Source organism: Talpa occidentalis, unplaced genomic scaffold (assembly GCF_014898055.3).
Source record: "Talpa occidentalis isolate TD23 unplaced genomic scaffold, MPIMG_talOcc4v2.1 talOcc4.16, whole genome shotgun sequence".
Lineage (NCBI taxonomy): Eukaryota > Metazoa > Chordata > Mammalia > Eulipotyphla > Talpidae > Talpa > Talpa occidentalis.
The window spans coordinates 79072346-79098149 of record NW_023601653.1 but is presented as its reverse complement, the minus strand read 5'-3'; the positions used below and the strand labels follow the sequence as shown (position 1 = coordinate 79098149).

Here is a 25804-nt window from a genome sequence, read left to right as displayed (position 1 = left end):
GCCCCCGCACGCCGTGCCAACCCCGCGGCCGCCGCTGCCCCCGTCGGGACCGAGGCAAGTTTACAAACACCAGCCCGGGGCCCGTTTCCCCGGAAGCACTTTCCCCTCCCCCCCGGCCTCTCCGCCGAGCCGCGCGATCCACTTCCGGGCTCGGAGCCTCGACGGGCGGGGACAGCCCGAGAAGGGGCGAACTGGGGATGCGCCGAGGCGGCGCGGCGGCTGAGTGGGCGGCGCCGGCGCGCGGGGGACGGGAAGCGGGAGGGGCCGCGGCGCGGCGCGGCGCGTGCGCCGTGGTGCGGCCGAGCCCCGGCCGCCATCTTGACTGAGGGCAGCGTGAAGACCCCGAAAGGTTTGAGCGCGGGTTGCTGGTTCGCAGGTTTTTCTAGGTGAAATGGTTCAGACTTTTGAAAAAGCAAAAGCAAAACAGTCACCCCCCTCCTTTCCTCGCGTCTTCCCTCCCTGTCGCTTCTGAGCCTGGAGCCCCAAGTAGATCCCGCATCATTGGTAACGGCTTTTGACGTAACTCGGGGAGCTGTCTTCGCCCGGGCTCTCCTCAGGGTGAGGGCCGCGATCGCCGGCGGAGGAGCGAGGTTTCTCAGAGCGCGCCCGCCGTGTGCACCCCGCCACAGTCTGAAAATGTGCGGCCGTGGTAACCCAGTCGGGCTACCTTATACCGCTTCCCTCCTCATTGCGGGCCGCCCAGGGTCTAAAATTGCCCTCCTTGCCTGGAAAAAGCTCTAGAGCTTGCAGGCTGCTCGTAGACGTGCAGGGTGGTTCCTGGGACCTGGAAACTTGAGCCTTCAAATACTCCCTCCAGCTTTAGCTGTCGGGTTTAGGTGTTGAGATGCTTAGTCCTGCTAAAGATGGACCGTGCCGAGAGCACTGAGTGGAGGGAAGTGTCGATTCCTTTTAGGGCCCAGTTTATGATTAGGTGCTTTCAGGTTGCGTTTAGGAGAACCGAGAGTGAAAGAAGACAAGGATTCCCAGCTATTTTTTTGCACACAGGTTTCGTTTCCTGAGCACTCCACGTTTTGAGCTATTCATAGTAAGTTCCTGTGCGCTTAGGAGCATCATGAGGTTGATATAAAATGGAGAGAAACTGTCATTAGAACTGTCTTTAATTTTTAAAAAGTTATGGCCTACCTGGTGGCACAAGGAGTTAAGCACCGCACTTTGAAGCAATCTGCAGCCTCTGCAGCACGAGCTCCATCCCTGGCCAGCCAGGGAGAAACCCACATGGTGAGGCAGACCTCTCCTGTCTCACCCGCTGCTCCCCTCAGCAGTGTATTTCGGTCAGTCTGCCTGTTCTTTTTTTTTTTTTTTTAAGATTTATTTATTTATACAAGCACTGGGTACAGTCAGAAGCTTGGGAGGGTGAGAGAATTCGCCAGAGCGGGGAGCAGAGCAGGCAGAAGGACCGAAGTGCACTGCTGAGGGGAGCAGCAGGTGGCAGGAGAGGTCTGAGCGCCATGTGGGACCCTCCTCTGGTGGCCGGGGAGCAGCCGGGGATCGAACCGACGCTGCAGAGGCTGCGGGCAGCTCAACCGCTGCGCCACCGGGGAGGCCCGCAGTCTGCTTGTTCTGTTCCCCACTCTGTCTCTGGTGGATCCTCTCACCCTTGCATCTCTGGCCTGTACCCCAGCTCTTGTATGCATAAATTAAAAAATCTTAAAAAAATATTTTAAAAAGGTAACTCATAATTACTTTAAAAAATCCATACAACAAAAAAGAATAAAAGGCCAAAAATGCTTACTTTCTCTCTCTACTAGTTCATGCTCCGGAAGGTTGTTTTTACCAGTTTGATATACAAACTACTACTAGGCTTTTATTTTTTGCTCATATAAAAATTTTTTTTCTTAATCCAGAGCTTATTATTGAGCATCTACAATGTGCCCTACATGTATTCTAGACTTTTTTTGAATGATTTAATTTTATTTATTTATGCTTACAAGAGCTGGAGTGTAGGCCGGGGGGAAGGAGTTTGTAAAAGGACTCACCAGAGACAGAGTGGGGAGCAGAACAGGCAGATTGACTGAAATACACTGCTGAGGGGAGCAGAGGGGTGAGACAGGAGAGGTCTGCTGTGCCATGTGGGTTAGCTCCCTGGTGGGGGATGGAACTCATACCTCAGTGGCTGGTTATAGCCAGATAGCACTGAGACTTTCAAGGAAGAGCAAAAACCATTTTGGAAAACTGAGTGAGTAAAATTACTAGGAGGGGAAAATAAAGTCATGAGTTATCTTCAACCATTTTGCTGCCTTTTTTACATAGACTTTTAAAAGTTTTACATAGTCAAATCTTCCTGTGGCTTTTGGGTTTTTGTGATATGCTACCTCGAGGTTATAAAAATATTTCCGTATGCTTTTCTCACAGTTGTATGTTTGCAGTTTTTATTTATTTATCTTAGCTGCAGTTTATTTTTGGTATGGTGAGAGGTAATGAGAAATGCCAGACTTAAACGGGAACAGTAATGCAGTGGGAGAAGCACTGGTCTCGAAGTCAGAAAATTAGGACCTGGGCTCCTTCCCATGTCACATTTGTAACCTTGGACAAATAATTCACCCTCTCTGGCCCACGAGTCCAATGAGAATGAATCACTAAATATCTTTTCAGGCCATGAGGATCAGATGAAATTACAGATGAGGAGGCTTTGAGAAGAGGAAAAAACTTTTTGCAAATCTTTCTAAATTAGCTTTAATACATATTTTTGGTTTATATGACTCAAACGTAAGGTCATACAACATTATTTTTTAGTACATAAAGTAGGTGGTTGATTCCACAGATGTTTATTTGTTTCCTTTGTGCAAGACCTTGGGAGAAGAGAGTGGAGAGTGAGGAAGATGGAAATTAACATTTTTGAAGTGCCAATTTTCTCTTTGTTGCTTTACTTAAAGAAGGAGTGTACAATCTAGAAGGGAAGAAAACACACCTAAGGCAATTGGTCCCTCTATTAATGTGGGTGTCCAGCAGTGGGGTTTGTTAATAGGTAGACACCACAGGGTCAGTTTTCACTTTCTGACAATAAGTCTGCTTTTCACAAGCAGCATTGCTTTTCCCTTTTCCTCATCTTGCGTGATCTTCCCTAACTTCTTTTGGGAAATTCATGCCTCATGTCCACCCAGCACTTAGGGAGACAGTATTGTAAAGGTACTGATAGGGTTTTTCCTGCCTTAGGCTCCCTATGGCCTTAAGGAGAGTCTGAGTGTTTCCTCCCTGAAGGCTGCCCTGGGCCACTTGAGCAGAAGTAATTAGTCCTGTTGCTCTTCAGTGAGTGCTCTGGGCTGTTGTGGTGATAATGCCTTTATTTTACATGCCACTTCCTTACTGTTAGCTGAAGCACATAGGGCAGACACTGCATTTGGCAGACACAGTGCCAGGCAACAGTACTAGGTACTCAGGCAATATTTGCTGAACTGGCTGAACCCGTTCCTCTGTGAGAGCCGTTCGGGCTGTGGAATAGAAATGAGCGGCATATTTGCTATACTTTTGCCGCTTAGACCTTTTTGGTGGTAGTGGATCAAGGAGTTGGGAAACCACATGATATACTACGGTCATTTCTTGTTTTTTTAAAAGTCATTTTTCTTTTTCTTTTTTAAAGTCTTATTTATTTATGCATAGAAGAACTGGGGTGTAGGCCAGAGGTGGGGAGAATGAGAAGAATCAACAGAGACAAAGTGGGGAGCAGAACAGGTGGATTCTACTGAAATACGCTGCTGAGGGGACCTGTGGGCGAGACAGGAGAGGTCTGCTGCGCCATGTGGGTCACCTCCCTGGCCTGGTATTGAACTTGTGCTGCAGTGGCTGCTGATAGCTTCATAGTGCTGAGGACTTAACCCTTTGCGCCACCAGGAAGGCTCTAGGGTCATTTCCTAAGCATTTTGTGTATTTTGGAATTCTTATTGCCCCTTAATTCTTTCTTAACTTTTCTTTTGTTGCTGTTGCTTAAAAAGTAGCCATAATTTCGGGCCTCCCTGGTGGCGCAGCAGTTGAGTACCCGCTGCGAAGTTGTCCGCAGCCTCTGCAACGCAAGTTTGATTCCCCACCAGCCAGGGAGAACCCCACATGGCGCAGCAGACCTCTCCTGCCTCACCTGCTGCTCCCCTCAGCAGTGTCTTCAGTCCATCTGCCTGTTCTGCTCCCCGCTCTGGCTCTGATGAATTCTCTCACCCTCCCCCACTTCTGACCTATACCCTACTTCTTGTGTAAAATAAATCTTTAAAAAAAAAAAGCCTTAATTTAAATTATAGAAGTAATATGAAATTATTGTATAATTTAGAGAAATATAGAAAATTAAAATCATCTATAATTCTAATACTCAGAAATAACCAGTTAATATTTGGAAGTCTTTTTCCTTTTTCAGTGTTTTAAAAAATGAATGGATAGTGACTGCCAGTAGGTATGGCGTTTTGGAGGGATGATGAAAATGTTCTGGAATTAAATAATGTGATTGATATATAGCTTTGTGAATATACTATAAGCCATTGAGTTGTATACTTCATTTATTTTTTAAAGATTTATTTATTTTATTTATACAAGCACTGAGTACAGTCAGAAGCGCGGGAGGGTGAGAGAATTCACCAGAGCCAGAGCAGGGAGCAGAACAGGCAGAAAGACCGAGGTACACTGCTGAGGGGAGCAGTGGGTGGCAGGAGGGGTCTGCGCGCCATGTGGGACCCTCACCCGGTGGCCGGGGATGGAAGCAGTGCTGCAGGGGCTGCGGGCAGCTTCACAACCCAGCACTCAATTGCTGCGCCACCGGGGAGGCCCGAGTTGTATAAACTTTAAAAGGGTGAACTTTATGGTATGTGAATCACATCTCGATAAGACTTTTCTGAAAATGCTCATAGATATATACATACCGTGTTATCTTTACTGAACTGAAAGTTGCAGATATCATGCTCCTTTACTGCTAAATATTTCAGCATGTTTTCTAAGAATCAGAACATTATCTTACCTAATCACATTGCAGTAACCAAATTCAGGAGATTTGACACTGATAAAATGCTAATATTTATGATGCCATTTACAGTTGGATTCCATCAGTTGTCCCAGCAACATCTTTTTTTTTTTTTAAAGATTTATTTATGCATTCAAGAGCTGGGGTACAGGCCAGAGATGGGGGGGGGTTTGAGAGGATTCACCAGAGACAGAGTGGGGAGCAGAACAGGCAGACTGACTGAAATACACTGCTGAGGGGAGCAGCAGGGAGACAGAAGAGGTCTGCTGCGCCATGTGGGTCAGCTCCCTGGCCGGGGATCGAGCTAGTGCTGCAGAGGCTGTGGATTGCTTCATAGTGCGATGCTTAACCCCTTGCACCACCAGGAAGGCCCTGTTCCAGTAACATCTTTAAAGCAGGTTTTTTCTTCCTTATCCAGGTGCTGATTTAAGATCATACATAACTTTTAGTTGTAATGTCTCTAGTTTCCTTCTATCTGGAACAGTTCCTCAGTTTTTGATTTTCATGACATTGACATTTTTTAAGAGCACAGGGTAGTTGTTCTATAGAATGGCACTCAACTTCGATATAATTAATTTCAAGTTATGCATTTCTGGCAGAAATAATACATAAATGCGGTTGAGTGCATTTATGTAATAAATGTGTATTTATGTAATAAATGCCTCCTGTCAGGAGGCCCATGATCACTCTGCCATTATTGGTATTGTTAGTTAGCCTTGATCACTTGGATAAGGTGGTGTCCACCAAGTTTTTTCACTGTGAAGGTGCCAGCTTATCTTTAAAGCGTTTTTAAGGGCCTCCCCGGTGGCGCAGTGGTTGAGCGCTGGGTTGCAAAGCTGCCCGCAGCCTCTGCAGCGCCAGTTCGATGCCTGGTCGCCGGGCAAGGGTCCCACATGGTGCACAGACTTCTCCTGCCACCCGCTGCTCCCCTCAGCAGTGTGCTTAGGTCATTCTGCCTGTTCTACTTCCTGCTCTGGCTCTGGTGAGTTCTCTCACCCTCCCGTGCCTCTGACTATGCCCAGTGCTTGTATAAATAAATAAATAAATCTTAAAAAAAAAAAAGAGTATAAAGAGTTTTTAAGGAAAAGAATATTATGACACAGCCTAGAAGAAAAATGTGAATTTTTCTTAACCAAATTTTAGTGCAATTCTGCTGTTTTTGAAGGAGAGAGACAATGTCATAACATTTGAAGATTAAATAAAAAGGAAAAAAAATCTGTCCAGGGTGAGGAGGCAGAAGATCAAGTTGGAATGTAGGTTTGAGCAGCCAACAGGAGACAGTGCTGTTCACTGAACCAGGGAATCCAGGAAAAGCAGGTCTGAGAGGGCTGGTAAGGAGTTTGGGTGCGTTCAGTGTGAAGTGCCTGTGAGCCTTCCACATGGGGCAGGTATCTTCACCCCGCTCAGAAGAGAAATCTGGGGTGGAGGAGTCACCAACACTTTGCCCTGGGAGTGGATGAGATTGTCCTAGGTGAGATGCAGCATATAACTTAGAGAGGGCCTGGAGTAGAACCCTAAGACTCTAGCATTTATGGGAGAGCAGAGGAAAGGCAAAAACACAAAGGATGCTTAAGAAATGGCCAGCCTTAGTTATTATATGGATAGCAATGAAATAAACTTTCAAGATAGGATGGCAGAGGGATCAGATAGAATAAGATGGTTTGGATTTGGAAGCAGGGAAGTTCTTAGTGAACTTAGAGGGTGGAAGGTGCTTGGAGGGGGGCTGAGGAAAGTGGGAGAGAAGTGAAGATGGGGGTGGAGACAACCCTTCAGAAGGTTGACTTTGAAGAGAGGCAGCTGGAGTGGGCACAGGTGAGGTTTTAGGAAAGGGGAGTTGAATAGATGAGGGAGCATGATCAAGAGGGTATTCCTGGGGGAATAGGAGAGAACGCCGTTAGAGTTTAGAGCCAGACACCTCCAGGACCAGGCAGGTAATGTATGCGTGAGATATGCTGGAGGGCTAAGGTGAGACGATGCAAAACTCCAATGGCCTGACTGTGTAGCTGGTTTTAACATTTTCATCCATTGCCATGTGATTTGCAGTGCCCTCTGGTGGGGAAGAAGTTACACCCTCACCCCTGCCCTAGTGTCACTGGGATATGAGCGAACAAATGTGTCATATGCCAGGTCTGAGCATAAGCTTTAAGTTGGTACATCGTTTTCTCTGCCTTTTGTTCTTTTCCTTCTGCCGTGAGAACATCGTGACATATGAATCATCTGTGACCATCCTCACCACCAACATAAACTGTGAAAGAGAAATACAGAAGCTTCTGTTCTTCTAAACCAGTGGGATATTGAAGCTATTTGTTACTACAGCAAAACTGACTAACACAGGAGTTCAGCTAAAGTAAGACTGTACTGAAATAGCATTTTTTTCACTCCTCAAATTCAAAAGATTCTGAAGTTTGACTGCATACTCTGTTACTGAGGGTGAGAACACAGGCAGTTTCACGCACTGGTATCAAAATGCAGATGACTGAAACAGAAAAGATAAACATTGACAAGTCCGGCCAGGATGTGGAGAAATTGGAACCCTCATTCATTGCTGGTGGATGTGTAAAATAGTGAAGCTACTTTGGAAAACAGTTTGGCAATTCCTCAAATAGTTTAACCTAAAATTGCCATATAACCCAGCAATTCCATACCCTGGTATGTGCCCGTGAGAATTGAAAACGTGTAGCGTTGTTCATAATAAAAGTGAAGACAACCCACATGTCTATTAGCTGGTCAATGAATAAATGAAACATGATATGTCCATACAAGGGAAGATGTTTTGGCCATAATATGTGTTATAGCCTGGCAGAACCTTGAAAACATCATGCTAAGTAAAAGAAGCTGGTCACAAAATTGATGTATCCATTTATATAAAATATCTGGAATAGGCAAACCTATAAAGGTAGAAAGTAGATTAGTGGTTGCCGAGTGTTGGGGAGAAGGTAGAATGGGGAATGATTGCTAGTGAGTTTTTTGGGGGGTGATGAAAATGTTCTGGAGCCCTTCCACAAGGGCCTACATGCTGCCACTGCACTGCCGCCATGTCTCTACCACCCTTGAGAAGTCCTGCACATTTGGGGAGTGCTCAGCACCAACATGGGCAACAGAAGTGCCTTTGCCCCCATTGCTCTTAAGGATGTGGGGCAATAATCGGCTGGTGTGGGGTCCAGGGAATGAGATGTTGGCCTCACTAAGAGGGCAAGGGAGTTCATCGAGGACGAGGTGGAATTTGTGGTCACCATTATGCTGAATCTATGCCAGCGCAAGACTTCGGACTGACAGACGGAAGGCCATGAAGGGTGGAAAATGGAATCAGGTCCTAGCCAGCGGTCTGGTGAACAACTTCCATGAAAACCTGGAGCTACTGAAGATTTGGGCCCACAGGAGGTTGTGCCACTCTGGGGACTCTGCGACTAAGGCCGGCACACCGACTGCAGGACACGGGGCTGCGCTGTGGGTGTGTCCAAGAGGAAATAAATCTGTAGCTGTGGACTGTTGAATAGTTTTTGTACCTTAAAAAAAAAAGAGAAAGAGAGAATGTTCTGGAATTGGTTATGATAGTTGCACAATTTTGTTACTCTACAAAACTTTATAATTTAAGGAGTATGTTTTGTGATATGTAAATTATCTCTCAATAAAGCTGACATCTTCTTGGAAAGGATGACTGAGTTCTCTATTGTTAGAAGAGTGGCCACATATTGTCAACTGAGAAAAAGTAAGGCGCAGAACACTGACTGTGTGCTCTTATGTGGAAAAAAGAGTGTGTGTGTGTGTGTGTGTGTGCGCGCGCGCGCGCGCGTGCACTCACATTTCTTAGTATTTGCTTTAAAAACTCCAAAAAGTTACCAAGAAACTACTAAAAATGGTTACCTTTGGGAGTAGGGATAGGAGTGGGGCTTATCGAATGGGGTGGGATTTAGACTTTTAATTATTAATATTTTTATATGTTTTGATTTGTGAACTACCTGAATATTGCATAATCAAAAATAACAAAATTAGCAGCACTCCGTCTGCCCACTTGTGACTATGCAGGTGCCTCTTTTCACCAACTCTCTCCCCCTGCAGGGCAGCAGCCTTCCTGCCTGCCCGTGACCTGGCAGGCCGCCCACCCGCGACCATGCAGGCCTCTCTTAGCAAACCTGTCCCTTCTGGGGCAGCTCTTCCTGCCCGCAGTGTCTCTGCAAGTGTCTTTATCTGTTTTATCCCTTCCCTAATAAACCTGCCCTTTAAAAAAAAATAACAAAAGTAAAAAGTAAACATACTAAATGGGAAACTACAAAAATAAAAGGGCAGTTGCCATTTATTAATTGCAATTTGTTAATTCAGTTCTAGTGTTGCTAGGTCTGACCTTGTTGTGTACAAGAAGCCGGAAGTCTGTATTTACATGTGAGTATCTTTCAGTGTTGACAATTGTTTTTAAAGGTTGCACGGTGCAAGCCAAACGAAACCATGTTTGTGGGTGAGAGTTGGCTCAACCGTCCTCTAGTTTGTGACCTGTGTTTTAGACTGTGGACTTCATGAGAACAAGGATTTTGTTGTCTTCTGCTCTCCATCGTCCCTCTAGCAGTCATCAAAGTGCTTGGCACACATTAGATAGTGAATGAATATTAGAGGAAGAAGGGAGGGATTGAGGGATCCAGAGTGCAGGTAGCAACAAGTTGAATACATTTTGATGGCTTTTGTTTTCTCTAAGAAATTTGAAATGAGAGGAAGACAGAGAGAAAGCTGGCAGGCCAATAATTTGAGAGGGGTCGGAAATTTTGGAAACAGTTGCTGTAATAGTGTCTCTGAAACCTCAGTTTCCTCATCTTTACATATAGGTTACAAACTTGGCATAAGCAGTTGTGAAGATTAGAATAATGCATATTAAATACCAAGTGTGCATTTGGTGAATGCTTCAGTGGCACCTGTTTTTATTAGCCTCGGTCCTTCAAGCCTCTCGCCCTAAACCCCACACTGCTGCCACCCTTCAGGGGAGCTAAAGTGAGAACTGCTCAAGGATTGATTCTTTAATTCTCAAGGCATGGGCCAGCTCCCCAGTTTTTCCCAAACCCAGTGTACTAAAGAAAAGTTGAAGGGGAGACGCACCAAGGTCCTTTGGGCTGTGTTTTCACCTAGTCCGAGTGTCTGGTGACTGTTGGCAGTGGGTTACAGTAGAGCCGCCCACTTTGAGGAGGGCTCCTCCCTTTCCAGATTTTCTTGATCCTCTTGGTCCCTCATTTTGGGGCAGGGGGAGTTCCCTAGGCCTTGGTGTTTGCCTCTGTCTCCCTGGCCATCTCTCCCAATATCCTCTCCCTTGGGGAATGGATCCCATCACAAGGCTTCAGCTGTCCCCTGACCCTCAAATCTGCTTCCCGCCCTAACATCTCATCAGAGTCCTGGGCCTGACTCCTCCCATGTGAGTATCCGTAGCCCGAGGAGAGCCCCACTTGGTTGAGTCTAAGAAATAGTCATTTTACTTTCCATTCAGCTTCCCCTGCCTTGCTCCTAGTTTCTTTTAGGGGCATGATTGTTTTTGCTGGCCACCCAGGCTTGAAACCCCAGGGCCATCTTTAACCCTTCCTTCTCCAGCATAGATTCCATAAGTGTTGAAATCAGTGTAATCCAGTGAGTGGCTGAGCCTGCAGATTTCTCTGTCCTTTCCTAGTAGCGCCACCTTATTCAAGTGTGAATCACCTCTTGCCTGGATTACTGCAGCTGCCTGCTAATTCTGCCTCCCGCTGCTGTAAACTGGTCTTCTGAGAGTGTCGATTTCATCACATTATTTCTTGCCACAGAATTTTCAGTGACTTTCCACTTTCTGCAGGATAAAATTGAGATTCTTTGGCCTGGCTGGCATTCGGCTCCCCATAATCTGCTGCAGCTTGACCCACCCTGCCTTTGCTTCAGCAGTGCCCTTGCAGGACCCTCCCTCCAGGCAGCCAGGTGCCTTCATTGGCCTCAGAACAAGCTGTTCTCATTCCCCATGTAAGTTCATGCCTTACCTCCCCTACCCCTCAGTGCCTCTCTTCCTCCCTTTCTCCTAGCCCTGTCTCCTGCCCACTTTCAAGATGCAGCTCCAGTCCTTTTGCAGGGCTTCCAAGTCTTCAGCCTCTTTTGCTCTCCTCTTATTCTGAATTCTTTTTTTTTTTTTAAAGATTTATTTTATTTATGCATACAAGAGCTGGGGTGTAGGCCAGAGGTGTGGGGGAGGGGGGCGGGGGAGTGAGAGGATTCATCAGAAACCTAGTGGGGAACAGAACAAGTGGATCTACTGAAATATACCGCTAAGGGGAGCAGTGGGCAAGACAGGGGAGGTCTGTTGTGCCATATGGGTCACCTCCCTGGCCAGCCTGGGATCGAACTCATGCGGCAGTGGCTGGTGATAGCTTCATAGTGCTGAGACTTAACCCCTTGCGCCACCAGGGAGGCCCCTCTTTTTCTGAATTTTTTTTTTTAAGATTTATTTATTTACTTATTTATATATATAAGAGCTGGGGTACAGGCCAGAGATGCACTGGGTGAGAGGATTCACCAGAGACGAGTGGGGAACAGAACAGGCAGACTGAGTGAAACACACTCCTGAGGGGAGCAGCGGGCGAGACAGGAGAGGTCTGCTGCACCATGGGTTGCTACCTGGCTGACCGGGGATTGAACTCGTGCTGGAGAGGCTTTGGATTGCTTCATAGTGAGGTGCTTAACCCCTTGTGCCACCAGGGAGTCCCTGAATTTTTTTTAAAAAAGATTTATTTAAGCATACAAGAACTGGGGTACAGGCCAGAGGTGGAGGGGGTGAGAGGATTTACCCGAGACAGAATAGGGAGCAGAACAGGCAGACTAACTGAAATATACTGCTGAGGGGAGCTGCAAGAGAGACAGGAGAGGTCTGTACCATGTGGGTAGCTCCCTCACCAGCCGGAGATCCACTTGTGCTGCAGAGGCTGCGGACAGCTTCACAGTGCTGTGCTCAACCTCTTGTGCCACCAGGGAGGCCCTTTTTCTGACTTCTGATAGCATTGGGAAGAGAACCCAGGCAGGACCTGAGCTGTAACTGTCGCATTGTGTCCTCCCAGTGGACAGCGAGACCTGCTCAGTCTCCAGCACCCTGGCGAGAGCACAGATGGTGCCCATTTCAAATAGCTACTCCCGATTTAATTTAGTGCCCTCAGCCTGCAAGGCTCAGGATGACACTAGCTTAACAAAATGCTTCCTCAGTGTGACCTCCTTTCCTTCCTGCCCTGGGAGAGGGCTTTAGAACTCAGGACAGTTCTGAAAAGACTCTGGGGAGTGGCATACGAGAGAGGGGCCTCTGAGCCTGCCCAAAGCATTGCACCTCCATCAGCCTCTTGGGCTCCCTTCCCCAACAGGCCCAGGGTCCCCTGCAGCAGTGTTCTGAGCTCACCTCTGCTGTCTTGAGCAAAACACCTCCCCTTCCCTTCTCTGGATCCTTTGATTCACGTTGGAATCCCCCCTTCCACTGGCCGCCTGAAGTTAATGTGGCACCTGTTTTTACCTTTCATCTTATTCCCCTCCCTCCATGTCAGCTAATGATTATTCAGGGGACTTATCTGAACCTGTTGTCCCCGTCCCAAATCTGTGTAAGTTCTCTTAAGGGCAAGGGTCACGAGAGTGATGTCACGGTCATGTGACTGCTGCCTATAGTTCACTTCCTCTCCTGCTCTGGTCCTAACGTTCTGGAAAGCTGTGTACCCTGCCTCCAGCTCACCTGAACCGAGACCTGAGCAGAAAGGTAAGCCTCTGCTTCGGCCGAAGGCGGGCAGTGGCCCCGAGATCCCTCCCGCGCAGTGCTCCTGCCTTTTTCTTTCCCACCTGTTCCACTGACTGCTCGCTGGACACTCGCCCTTGCCTGGGTGTGTGCAGCGACAGTTGGGACGGAGCTGCAGAGCTGAGACCTTGCGCCTGTTACAGGACTGCAGTTCTTACTGGCTGCGTCCAGGTGGGGTTCGCAGACTGAGGCGGGACTAACCCCTGCTCTACTCACAGATCTGTGCCCATGGCTGACGCCGAACGCCTCCCCTCCCTTGACGGGAACCCGGTGGCTGCAGAAACCTTGCTCCGAGATGTGTTTGGGATTGTTGTGGATGAGGTCATTCGGAAAGGGACCTGCGCCTCTGAGAAGGTGGGTCCTTTCTCCCTCCTCGTGCCCATCGAGCCTGGCTGTCCCCTCTCTGCTCCTCCCCGGCATTCATCACTGTCTCGCTGTGTGCCTCGGGGTTATGGGCTGGCTCCTGCCGTGTTCATTTACCCTTCTCGTGTTGCTTTGAAAGTATTCCCAGTGTGGTGATTTCCGTGCAGGTTGGTGGGGCCTTGAGTCTGTTGAGATGTGAGCTGGGCAGCAGTCAGTGGGGTGTCTAAGCATCCCCAGGACACCCCACTTCTCCTAGGTCTGTGAGTGGAAGGAGCCGGAGGAGCTGAAGCAGCTGTTGGACTTGGAGCTGCGGAGCCAGGGGGAGTCGCAGGAGCAGATCCTGGAGCGCTGCCGCGCTGTGATCCACTACAGTGTGAAGACCTGTGCGTCCCGGCGTCTGGCGGGAGGACTGTGCTGGTTGTGGGCACAGCGTCACTCTGAGCTCCCTGCTCCCCTTTTCCAGGTCACCCTCGCTTCTTCAACCAGCTCTTCTCGGGGTTGGACCCCCATGCTCTGGCTGGGCGGATTGTCACCGAGAGCCTCAACACCAGCCAGTGAGCCATCCCCAGGCCCCCTCCCGCACCCCACAGAGGAGTGGGGTTTTTGGAAGAAGTCCTTTGGGGGTAGAGGAGGGAGATGGTCTTGCCCTCCTCTCCATTTTCTGAGACTCTCTGCTGGTAAAGTCTGTTCCTTTTACCCCTTGGGCCCCATCCTCACGTCTCCTGGCCCCATGTGGTCCTGACACTTGTTTCCCTCATTGTCTTTCACCAACTCTGCGCTCTCTTGGACCCTGCCCTGGCTCATTCTTGCCACCTCCTTTCTCTGACGCCTTTGAGAGTCTGCCCCGGCCCCCCTCCCTGACGTGCCCTCTCCCCATCCCTCTCTCGCTAGGTACACGTATGAAATCGCCCCCGTGTTTGTGCTCATGGAAGAAGAGGTGCTGAGGAAACTCCGGGCCCTGGTGGGCTGGAGCTCTGGAGATGGGGTCTTCTGCCCTGGTGTGTGAGATGGAGGGGCCTTGCCTTTGACCTTTTTAAGAATTTCGTCTCCTCCCACTATTCTCTCCATCTAAGCGGGCAGCGCCAAGCCAGTCTCCTGTGTCCTGGTGTTTGCCAAGCAGTCCAGGGCGTCATGCTCTTCCAGCATCCACTCTTGCTCTCACTGGGTGGGGCTGTCTGGGGCCCCGCAGGTGTGGAGGAGAGCAGTCAGGGGGATCTGCAAGGACCCTGGTGCTGTTCTGGATTATCATCATGCTATGTGTACCCTGGGAGCCAGTCGTTCCTGCTTTATCCAGTTCTGGGTGGGAGGTCAGGGGAGCAAGCTTCAGTTTTAACCCACTGTCCTGGCCTCTGGGCACCGCCCTCTCCCTTCTAGGTGGCTCCATCTCCAACATGTATGCCATGAACCTGGCTCGCTATCAGCGCTATCCGGATTGCAAGCAGAGAGGCCTCCGGGCACTGCCGCCGCTTGCCCTTTTCACATCACAGGAGGTGGGCAGAGGCACAGGCCTACTCTGGGCTCCCGATTCTAGTTTCCAGTTGGCCCCGCCCAAGACCCTTCAGGTCCTCTGCCTGCCTGGACCCATCTCCTCCAAGGCCAGCATACCCCCCAGACGGATATGCTTCCTTCCAACCAAGGGGGCTGAGTTAATGCTCCCCCTCCCCTTGACTTCTGTCTTGGGGAGAGACAGTGAGTGCAGTGCACACAGTCCACACCCTTTTGACTCAGTGTGGTCCATGGGCCAACAGCATCAGGAGCATTACTGGAAATGCAGGTGCTCAGGTTCCATTCCAGACCTACCGAATCTGAACTTTAACCAGATGCCCTGGTGATTTCTAGACACATGAACTTTTGAGTAGTCCTGGTCTCATCTATTGCAGTTCACCTTTGACTTTTACCAGGCCCTGTCCTCCCCACCCCCGCCTTCTCAGCCCTAGCCTGACCTGCCCTCTGCCTTCCTCTGCAGTGTCATTACTCCATCAAGAAGAGCGCCGCTTTTCTGGGACTTGGCACCGACAGTGTCCGAGTGGTCAAGGCAGATGAGAGGTGAAGGTCCTTCTGTTCATGTGGCTTTGAACCAGTTGGCACAGTGTACCTTCCTGTTACCAGAAGCTCTGGCCTCATATCCATGCCTCTAGTGGATTTCTCTCCCCTCTCTCTTGCTGCAGAATTGCCACTTCTGTCTCCCAGTGCCTGCTGGAGTCTCCCACCCCATCCCCTAAGATCCACTTACCCCCTCAGGGAAAAATCCACATATGGCCTCTGCATTGCTAGCCCCATATTACCCTGCCCAAACCATTCTGCCTCTGAGTTTAGAGAATTTGTTGCTTCTTCAATTTTCTTTTCCAGAGGGAAAATGATCCCTGAGGATCTGGAGAGGCAGATTAGCCTGGCTGAGGCTGAGGTGAGTCGAATGAGGGGTGCTGGGGTGGGAGAGGATGCCACCGTCCCCTTCTTGGAGGGTTTTTAGGGCTGTCCCTCAGCCCCCAACTTGACCTCCATGCCCATCTCCCCTGTGGGCTGCTGTGATCCCGGGGAAGCTGAGCGGTGGGGACACTGTGGTACTCTTCACGACTGCCCACACCCCCTCAGAGTTGGACCCCAGGAGGCAAGAGCCGGACTGAGTCACTCAATAGAGTACCAGGTGGCCCCATAGGGAGGAAGTTGGGCCCTGAAGCATGGTGTGGAAGGTGACCTGGGAGGGCTAAGAAGGAGAAGCTGAGGAGACGTGGCCAGTGGGAGATGGGGAGGCAGCAGCACTCCCCACCACACTGGGTGGTATGTGGGCCTGTCGCCACCTTGGAGGGGTGGGCATGTGGGCACTATTACTTTTTTTTTTTTTAAGATTTATTTATTTATGCATACAAGAACTGAGGCACAGGCCAGAGGTGCGGGGGTTGAGAGGATCCACCAGAGACAGAGTGGGGAACAGAACAGGCAGATTGACTGAGCCTACTGACTCAGCCCACTGCTGAGGGGAGCTGCGGGCGAGACAGGAGAGGTCTGCCTCACCATGTGGGTTGCTCCCTGGCCGGGGACTGAACTTGCGCTGCAGAGGCTGATGATAGCTTCACAGTGCTGTGCTTAACCCCTTGTGCCACCAGGGAGGCCCTGGACACTATTACTTTTAAATTAAAAATTTACCATTTTTAAATGTACCTGTCTACGGCGTCAGAGGCCCACTGCAGGGTTTACGCTATAAGTCACCATCATAAGCACATTGAATTTTGTGCATGAGAATGTTTACTGGAGCAAAGTATAAAATCACAATGAAAAATTTTAAATGTCCATCAGTAGATAAAATAAATGATAGTATCTCTGTGTGTTTCAGTTTCTTCCTTCATAAAACAAACCTAATATTGAACTTAACCACAAAGCATAGTTGGAAGGGTTAAGTGAACTAGAAAGCACTCAGAACAGTAAGGCACTCTATAAATATTTGTTGCATTTATTGTTGTTGTTGTTGGAGTGCTATGTAGCCATTTAAAAGAATGAGGTGAAAATATATATATTGACCGTATCTCCACTACATATTTAAGTATATCTGTGCACGCAGATATATGTATATCGTTATATGTTGCAAATGGCAACATAGAATGGACATGTTGAGCATGTTAATGAGAACAATGTGCAGTGTGGCTGTTACCTCTGAGTAACCATGTAGGCAGCAGCAGAATAGGACAGTTGTTTACTGTGTAGGATGGTAATAGCTTCATTGAGCTAGAACTCACCCATTTAAAGTGTACAGTTCAGTTATTTTTAACAGAGTTGTGCAACCATTGCTATAATCAATATTTGAACATTTTTATCACCCCAAAGAGAAACCATATGCACTTTACTACCAATCCCCAATTTGCTCCTATTTTCTAACTCGAGGCAACCACTAATTTGTGTCTTTATGGATTTCCCCATTCTGGATTTTTCGTGTAAATAGAATCTTATTATATTTGGTCTTTTTTTTTTATTTTTTTAAGATTTATTTTATTTTTATGCATACAAGAACTGGGGTACAGGCCTGAGGTGTGGGGAGGTGAGAGGATTCACAAGAGACAGAGTGGGGAATAGAACAGGCAGATTGAAATACACTGCTGAGGGGAGCAGCGGGCCAGACAGGAGAGGTCTGCTGCACCATGTGGGTAGCTCCCGAGCCAGGGATCAAACTTGTGCTGCAGTGGCTGTGGTTAGCTTCATAGGTTGTGTCTTAACCCCTTGTACCACCAGGGAGGCCCTATATTTGGTCTTTTGATGAACTCCTTTCACTTAGTTGAATGTCCTCAAGGTCCATCTATGTTCAAGCATGCTATAGCACTTCATTCTGAAATATATGGACATACCCATTTATTTATCCTTTCATCAGCTGATAGACATTTGGGTGGTTCCTACATGTTGCTTGTTATGAGTAATGTTTCTATAAACATATACAAGCTTTTGTGTGAACATAATGCTTTTGGTTGTTTTTGTTTGTTTGTTTCTCTTGGGTATATAGCTGAGAATACAGAGTTACTGTGTGATAAGGTAACTATATTTAACCTCTGAGGAACTGCCAGTTTTTCAAAGTGACTGCACTAGTTTCCAATGCCACCACCAGCAGTGTTTGAGGGTTCTAATTTCTCCAGTCCTTATCCAAACTCACTTCTCTTTTTGTTAAACCCATCGCAGTGGCTATGACTCGGTATCTTGTGGTTTGGATTTGCAGTTCCTTGATGACTGGCGAGGCTGAGCTGGGCCTGGGCTTACTGACCACTTGTATAGCTTCTCTGGAGAAATGTCTGTTCAGCAGATCCTTTGCTAAACTTTTAATTTTTTTTTTTATTACTGAGTTGTAGAAGTTCCTCATCTATCTTAGTGTAAGTTTCTTATCAGGTACTTGATTTGCAGAGCGCACCTTCCGTTCTGCAGGTGGTCATTTCATCTTGATGGCGCCCTTTGAAGCACATTTACATTTTGATGAGGTCCAATTTATGTGTTTTTTTCTTGTGCTTTTTGTATCATATCTAGGAAGACTTTGTCTAACCCAAGCTCATGAATGTTGACTCCTCTATTTTCCTTTTTTTTTTTTTTAAATAGAGGCATGTTTTATTTATTTATTTATTTGTTTGTTTGTTTATACATGCACTGGGTACAGTCAGAAGCGCGGGAGGGTGAGAGAATTCACCAGAGCCAGGGCAGGGAGCAGAGCAGGCAGAAGGACCGAAGTACACTGCTGAGGGGAGCAGCGGGCGGCAGGAGAGGTCTGCGCGCCCTGTGGGACCCTCCTCCGGTGGCCAGGGAGCAGCCGGGGATGGAACCGGCGCTGCAGAGGCTGCGGGCAGCTTCGCAACCCAGTGCTCAACCGCTGCGCCACCGGGGAAGCCCTTCCTTTTTTTTTTTAAGATTTTTTTTTTTATTTATGCATACAAGAGCTGGGGTACAGGCCAGAGGTGCAGGGAGGTAAGAGGATTCACCAGAGACAGAATAGGGAGCAGAACAGGCGGATCTACTGAAATACACTGCTGAGGGGAGCAGCGGGCAAGACAGGCAAGGTCTGCTGCGCCTGTGTGGGTCACCTCCCTGGCTGGGGATTGAACTCATGCTGCAGTGGCTGCCAATAGCTTCATAGTGCTGAGACTTAACCCCTTGCGCCACCAGGGAGGTCCCCAACTCCTCTATTTTCTTACAAGAGTTTTATAAAAACAAGTTTTTATAGTTTTAGCTTTTCCTTTTAGTTTATGATTCATTATGAATTTAAGTCTGATTATGATATATGAGAAAGGGGTGCAGCTTCAGTTTTTTCCATATAGATATCCAGTTGTCCCAGTCCCAATTGTTGAAAAGACTATTGTTTTTTTTTAATTTTATTTTTCTTGTATCATTGTTCATTTTTGTATAGTCCCCATAAATCTCCCACCACCACATCACTCCTGGACCCAGTTCTATCGCCTCTCTCCCCTCCTGTATGCCTTAGATCTATAGTTTGCCTACAAGCTTTGGAAAAGACTATTCTTTTCCCCAGTGAATTGTCTTGGCACCCTTGATGACATCAGTTGATTGCAAATGTGCAGACTTATTTCTGGATTCTAAATCTGATCCACATATCTGCATGTCTGTTCCATAGACCACATTGTCTTAATTACTGTAGCTTGGTAGTAAGTTTTGAAATCAGGAAATATGAATCCTCCAATTTTGTTGTCTTTTTCAAGATAGTTTGGCTATTCAGGGTCCTTTGAATTTCAGGATTAGTTTGTCAAATTTTGCAAAGAAGTCAGCTGGGACTTGGGTAGGGATTATGTTCAGTCTGTAAATCTGTGAACATGGAATATCCTTCCAATTTCTAGGTCTTCTTTTCAACAGTGCTTTCTAGTTTTTAGAGTATGCTTTTTTGCATATTTTATTAGCTTTATTTCTCTTATTTTACTTTTGGTGTTCTTGCAAATGAAACTTAATTTCATTTGTGAATTGTTCATTGCTAATATATAGAAATACAATTAAGTTTTGAATATTGATCTTGTACCCTGAAAACTTGTTAAGCCCATTTATTCTAATTTTTTAGTGAATTTCTGAAGGTTTTGAATATATGAAATCATGTTATCTGTAAATAGAGAGGTAGCTTTGTTTTTTTCCTTTTTGATCTGGATGCTTCTTACTAGATTTTCTCCCCTAAATGCCCTACCTTCATTGCCCTCAGTACACATAATCGAAGTGGTGATAGACACCCTTGTCTTGTTCCTGGGGGAAGGCATTCAGACTTTGACCAATAAGTATGACATCAGCTGTGGGGTTTTTTTTTTTTTTTTTTTTTTTTTTTTTTTTTTTTTAATAGAGGCATGTTTTTTATTTATTTATTTATTTGTTTGTTTGTTCGTTTTGTTTCGTTTACACATGCACTGGGCACAGTCAGAAGCGTGGGAGGGTGAGAGAATTCACCAGAGCCAGAGCGGGGAGCAGAACAGGCAGAAGGACCGAAGTACACTGCTGAGGGGAGCAGCGGGCGGCAGGAGAGGTCTGCGCGCCATGTGGGACCCTCCTCTGGTGGCCGGGGAGCAGCCGGGGATCGAACCGGTGCCGCAGAGGCTGCGGGCAGCTTCGCAACCCAGCGCTCAACCGCTGCGCCACCGGGGAGGCCCCAGCTGTGGGGTTTTGGGGTACATGTCTTTTATCAAACTGAAAGTATTTCCTGCCATTCTTAGTTCTGGTGGTTTGGGTTTTTTTTATCTTGAATGACTATTAGGTTTGTCATTTTTTCCTGTACGTGTGTAGTGTGATTTTGTCCTTTATTGATAAATAACATGCATAACTGATTTTTGCATATTAACCCAACATTGTACTTCCATGACAAATCCCACTTTGTCATGTTGTATGATTCTTTTTATTTGTTGCTGATTTCAGTGTGCTAGTGTTTCCTAGATATTTACGTCTGCATTCATAAGAGATAATCTCCGCTTTTCTTGTGACCTTTTGTCTGGTTTTGGTATCAGGGTAATACCAGCCTCACAAGGTGAATTTGGAAGTGTTCCCACTTTTTTTTTTTTTTTTTTTTTTTTTTTTTTTTTTTTTTTTTTAAGATTTATCTATTTATGCATACAAGAGCTGGGGTACAGGCGAGACATGCGGGAGGGTGAGAGGATTCACCAGAGACAGAGCGGGGAACAGAGCAGGCAGACTGACTGAAACACTGCTGAGGGGAGCAGCGGGTGAGACAGGAGAGGTCTGCTGTGCATGTGGGTTGCTCCCTGGCTGGCCGGGAATGGAACTCGTGCTGCAGAGGCTGCGCACTGCTTCACAGTGTGGTGCCAACCCCTTGTGCCACCAGGGAAGCCCTCTTTTCTCTTTTTTTTTGAAGTTTGTAAAGAACTGGTATTAATTCTTTTTGAAAGTTTGACTTAATCAGTGAAGCCATTTGAGTCAGGGCTCATCTCTGTGGATAGTTTTTTGAATACTAATTCAATTTCTGTGTAAACTTAAGTAGTATTAGAATTTTTTCTATAACTTTGTGTTATAACTGCAGTGACATGAGCTTACAACACTGTATATGAACCTGGGGGTTCACACATGTCTTCAGGTTATGTTACCATGCCACACCCACCACCAGAGCATCTATAATCCTCCACCACAGACCTTTGGACCCCATTCTCCCTTCTTTCCCCACCGCGCGCCCCAGTAGTCTCAATTCTGTAGTCATATTTCTAGGATTTGTTTTGGTTTAGTGTTGTCTGTTTCTTTGCCTTATTTATATTCACACATGCATGAAATCATCTTGTGTTTGTCTTTCTCCTGGTTTCTTTCACTCAGCATAATCCCCTCCAGTTCCATCCATGTTGTTGCAAACGTCAAGATTTCATCTTTCTTTTTTTTTTTTTTCAAATAGCTGAGTAGCATTCCAGTGTGTATAGCCCACATCTTCCCCACTCATCGGCCCTTGGTTGTTTCCTGTAACTGGCTATTGTGAATAGTACTGCAGTGAACATGGGGGTTCAATATACCCCTTCGAATTGGTGTTTTTGCCATCTTTGTGAATAAATACCGAGGGGTGGAATTGACAGCTCATATGGCATATGACATTTGACATTAAAATTTTTTGAAAGAGGTATGAGCTTTGGAAACAGACCTACGTTTGAGGAGCTTCAACTTGGGGGTAAGTTTCTTAATACCTCTGAATCCGTGTCCTCGCCTGCAGATGAAAGGGGTCAAGAAGGTAATATAAGGTTAAAAGGGCCCAGGACAGGCATATGAAGAGTTTAGAGCTGGGCCCCTGCGTCAAGCTTTTGATATGACTTCATAGCCTCTTTCTCGCTCTGCATTTTTGCCACAGGGTGCTGTGCCTTTCTTGGTCACTGCCACCTCTGGCACTACCGTGCTGGGCGCCTTTGATCCTCTGGATGCAATTGCTGATGTGTGCCAGCGTCATGGGCTGTGGCTGCACGTGGATGTGAGTGGGACTGGGCCTGAGGGTGGGGTGGGCTGAGCTGAGGTCAAGGCCTACATTGTTCCTTCTGCTCCACAGGCTGCCTGGGGTGGAAGCGTCCTGCTGTCGAAGACACATAGACATCTCCTGGCTGGGATCCAGAGGTGCCCTTTAAACCCTTGATCCAGAGAGGTTGTGGTCTAGGGCTTTTCATCTGGGAGTTGAGGAAGGAGATTGGCTGCAGGGGATTGGAGAGATGATTGATTAGGGTTGGGAGGTCAGAATTCAGACTTGGGAATTCTTCCTGACTGCTGGGGTGGGATGAGACTATAGACCTTTTACCCTAGATCTATAAAGGGTGGGGATGGCCTCTGGTTGGGCATCTTGAGGAGGGACCAGCTGACCCAGCTTTGCTATGCCATACCACAGGGCAGATTCTGTGGCCTGGAATCCCCACAAGCTCCTCACAGCAGGCCTGCAGTGCTCAGCTCTTCTTCTTCGGGATACCTCGGTGTGTCTGCCCCTGCCTGTGATGCCGTTCACCCTAGCTCTGTCAGTTCTTCTGTCCCAGCTAGAGGGGGTCCTGCCTTTCCCATGTTTTCCTTACCATCCCGTCTGAAGCTGAATATGTGCGATCACCCTAAACCATTGTCTTGGGCTCCCTTACTTACCCCAATGACCTATCTTTAGGCAAAGGAAAATTTTTAACTTGAAGTCATAATCGAAGTTTGGGAAGAACTTGGTGTTGGGAGAAAATCCAGGGAAAAGGGCTAAGTCAGCTGGCAGCCATCCCGTCAGCGCTGCCTGATTCCAGGGAAAGAAATAGGCAGACCTAGCTGAGAAATCCCTAACTAGCCCCAGTGAAAACATCAGTGGAGAATTTGGGGTCCCACAGTCTCCCCACTCTCCACAGAACCTGCTCAAGCACTGCCATGGGTCCCAGGCCAGCTACCTCTTCCAGCAAGACAAGTTCTATGATGTGGCTCTAGACACGGGAGACAAGGTGGTACAGTGTGGCCGACGTGTGGACTGTCTGAAGCTGTGGCTCATGTGGAAAGCACAGGGCGGGCAAGGGCTGGAGCAGCGTGTGGACCAGGCCTTTGCCCTTGCCCGGTAGGAGTGGGAGATGCTGCCAGTTTTCCTTCCTCACCCCTTTCCTTCTCTCATTACCTCTCTGGCTCTTCTGTTTCTCTGTCTCTGCCTTTCCTCCCCGTGAGTGCTCATCCTCTGTTGGCAGGTACCTGGTGGAGGAGGTGAAGAAGAGGGAAGGATTTGAGCTGGTCATGGAGGTAGGAGGAACCCCAGGCTCTTTTGCATCCCCCGCCCCGGGCAGTGAGACCATTCCCTTCCTCAGCTCATACATCCCTCCTTCCTCCCAGCCTGAATTTGTCAATGTTTGCTTCTGGTTTGTGCCTCCCAGCCTGCGAGGGAAACAGGACAGTCCAGATTACAGTGAGAGGCTGGCTAAGGTAGGCTTTCTGTTCTCGGTGCTGGTTAACCCTAAGTTTAGGGAAGCGATGCAACTGCTGTGGTTCTGCCCCCTGCGGGCCTTGACTGGTATGGCACGTCCCTCTGCTTGTCTCTTGTTCCGGAGGTGCTGTGGACTTGCAGAAGATAACACCAACCTGTTTTCATTTTATGGGAGTGGGGACGGGGGAATAAGGTATGTTTCTGGAAAGTAAGAGGACAGAGGCGCTTTACAGGATAAGTCACATAGATCCCTGGCTGGAAGTTCTGCTGGGAGCCCAGGCCCAGGATAGATTTATGAGGCACTAAAGCTTTCCTGATGGGGACAGAACATTTGAGTAAGGCCTGCCCACATGTGCCTCCTAGAGGTGAGGAGATACCCCATCGTGGCTCCTAAAGTGACTGGCACTGCAGGTGATCCAAAACAACAAAGATACTCTTGCCCTTAGGGAGTTACTATTTTTGAAAAGTATAGTTATCTATTTCAAACCAAAGTCTCCAAGGCAATCTTATAAATTACATGTTGGATCACAGGGTAAAAGACATGACAAGAATTAAGACAGTGAACAAGAAGATGTTAAAGATGACCAAGGCTTGGGCTTCCCCAGTGGCACAGCGGGTTGAACACAGTGCTGTGAGCTGTCTGCAGCCTCTGCAGCGTGAGTTCGATTCCCGGCCAGCTGGGGAGCTACCCACATGGTGTGGCAGACCTCTCCTGTCTCGCCCGCTGCTCCCCTCAGCAGAGTATTTCAGTCTATCTGCCTGTTCTGTTTCCTGCTCTGTCTCTGGTGAATACTCTCACCCACCCGCACATCTGGCCTGTACCCCGGTTCTTATATGCATAAATAAATAAATCTTTAAAAAAAACCTGTTTAAAAAAAAAAAAAAAAAAGATGACCAAAGCTTGAAGTACAGCTAAAGCAGTGTCAGGAATCAGGAAAAGTCAGGATTTGGCAGCAAATGGCCCCAGGTGGCAACTTGGAGATATCTGCTCCTGGAAGGAGACTGTGAGTGTATGCGGGGTGGAAGTGAGGAGGGTGGGCAAAAGCTGCATCTCAAGGGCAACACCCACCCCCTGTCCGGACCCCAGGCTGCAGCAGGAAGCTCTCCCCCCTCCACAGGTGGCCCCAATTCTCAAGGAGCGCATGGTGAAGAAGGGCTCCATGATGATTGGCTACCAGCCCCATGGCGCCCGGGGCAACTTTTTCCGAGTGGTGGTGGCCAACCCTGCCCAAACCCAGGCCGACTTGGATTTCCTCCTCAACGAGCTGGAGCGGCTAGGCCAGGACCTCTGAGCCCCTCCTTCTCCCTGCTGGTCCTGACAGTCTCCTGCCCTGTGTTCGCCAGACCAAACTTTTCAGGAAACAAAGTGACCTTCGTAATGTTTTTTTATGCTTTGATCTACTAACTCTCCTAACAAATATTCGATTTTAGGAAAATGTTTAAATATACTGTATCCATATGATGGAATGTTATTCTGCCATCAAAATTATGTTTACAAAGAGGATTTTTATTAACAGGAGAAAAATAATTTTAATAGCCTGTTGAAAAAGCTAGATATAAAACTATATAGAGTATAGTTATTTGAATACAGCTGACCTGTATTCAGAAATACACGGGAAAAGGCAGAGGACCTGAAATATGCCAAAATGTTAATAGTGTTCCCTGGGATAGGATGGTGGGCAGCTTTAACATTGACTTCTTAATGCCCTTTGTGCGTCCCTCTTTTGTTATACAATGGATTTTCATTGATTTTATAATAGCAAAATAATAAAGTTAAGTGTTCGACTCTATGTTTGGTTGTGTGAAAGCTTTTTACCTTTCAGTCTAGTTCGTGCTGGTGACAGAACTTAGGGGCATGGGTCGGCCTTGGTAAAACTGCCAGACAAGGGAAACCCGTGGGAGGTTTGGTTGCACTTGTGTGGTAGTTAAGGACGAGGGAAAGAGTGTGCAGTGAAGCATGTCGTGGAGGAGTACTTCATGTGCGAGAAGTAAACAACAGCGGGCCTCCCTGGTGGCACAAGAGGTTAAGTCTCAGCACTACGAAGCTCTCCACAGCCGCTGGGGCATGAGTTTCATCCCCAGCCAGGGAGCAATCCACACAGCGCGGCAGACCCCTCCTGACTCGCCCACTGCTCCCCTCAGCAGTGTTTCAGTCAGCCCGCCTGTTCCGTTCCCCACTCTGTCTTTGGTGAATCCTCTCACCCCTCCATACCTCTGGCCTGTACCCCAGTTCTTGTATGCATAAATAAATAAATCTTGAAAAGATAAAAATAAAATTAGACTTTGTGGCTCACAAAGTCTAAGGATTCCTCGTGGGTCTATTGAAGGAAAGAAGGCCTGCTGTGAGCCCTCTCAAAATGTGCTAGAAGTTTCT

The 25804-nt window shown here is 47.6% G+C and overlaps 1 protein-coding gene across 12 annotated transcripts; it reads left to right on the top strand.

Annotated features, from left to right (window-relative positions):
* Window positions 1–15: 15 nt before the first annotated feature.
* On the top strand, window positions 16–25212 carry CSAD (cysteine sulfinic acid decarboxylase). Of its 12 annotated transcripts, none has more exons than XM_037514818.2 (17): window positions 295–349; window positions 1006–1045; window positions 12534–12680; window positions 12935–13070; window positions 13336–13462; window positions 13543–13633; window positions 13971–14077; window positions 14454–14569; window positions 15046–15125; window positions 15429–15483; window positions 21868–21984; window positions 22060–22124; window positions 22390–22471; window positions 22874–23073; window positions 23198–23249; window positions 23340–23429; window positions 24549–25212. In XM_037514818.2, the coding sequence occupies exons 4-17, from the start codon at window positions 12945–12947 to the stop codon at window positions 24720–24722; spliced, it is 1482 nt and encodes a 493-aa protein (XP_037370715.1). In that variant the 5' UTR covers window positions 295–349; window positions 1006–1045; window positions 12534–12680; window positions 12935–12944; the 3' UTR covers window positions 24723–25212. The 12 variants fall into 12 exon arrangements, with proteins under 12 accessions (XP_037370722.1, XP_037370715.1, XP_037370717.1 ...); XM_037514820.2 differs by having other exon boundaries at window positions 295–386; XM_037514822.2 differs by lacking the exon at window positions 295–349 and adding an exon at window positions 394–504.
* The last annotated feature ends 592 nt before the right edge of the window (window positions 25213–25804 follow it).

Excerpts from the sequence above, each read along its gene's own strand:
- CSAD (XM_037514825.2), top strand. The coding sequence starts at position 12,945 with ATGGCTGACGCCGAACGCCTCCCCTCCCTTGACGGGAACCCGGTGGCT. Across the intron at positions 15,126-15,428 it reads GTGGTCAAGGCAGATGAGAG|AGGGAAAATGATCCCTGAGG; the intron begins GTGAAGGTCCTT and ends TTTCTTTTCCAG. Across the intron at positions 22,125-22,389 it reads CTCCTGGCTGGGATCCAGAG|GGCAGATTCTGTGGCCTGGA; the intron begins GTGCCCTTTAAA and ends GCCATACCACAG.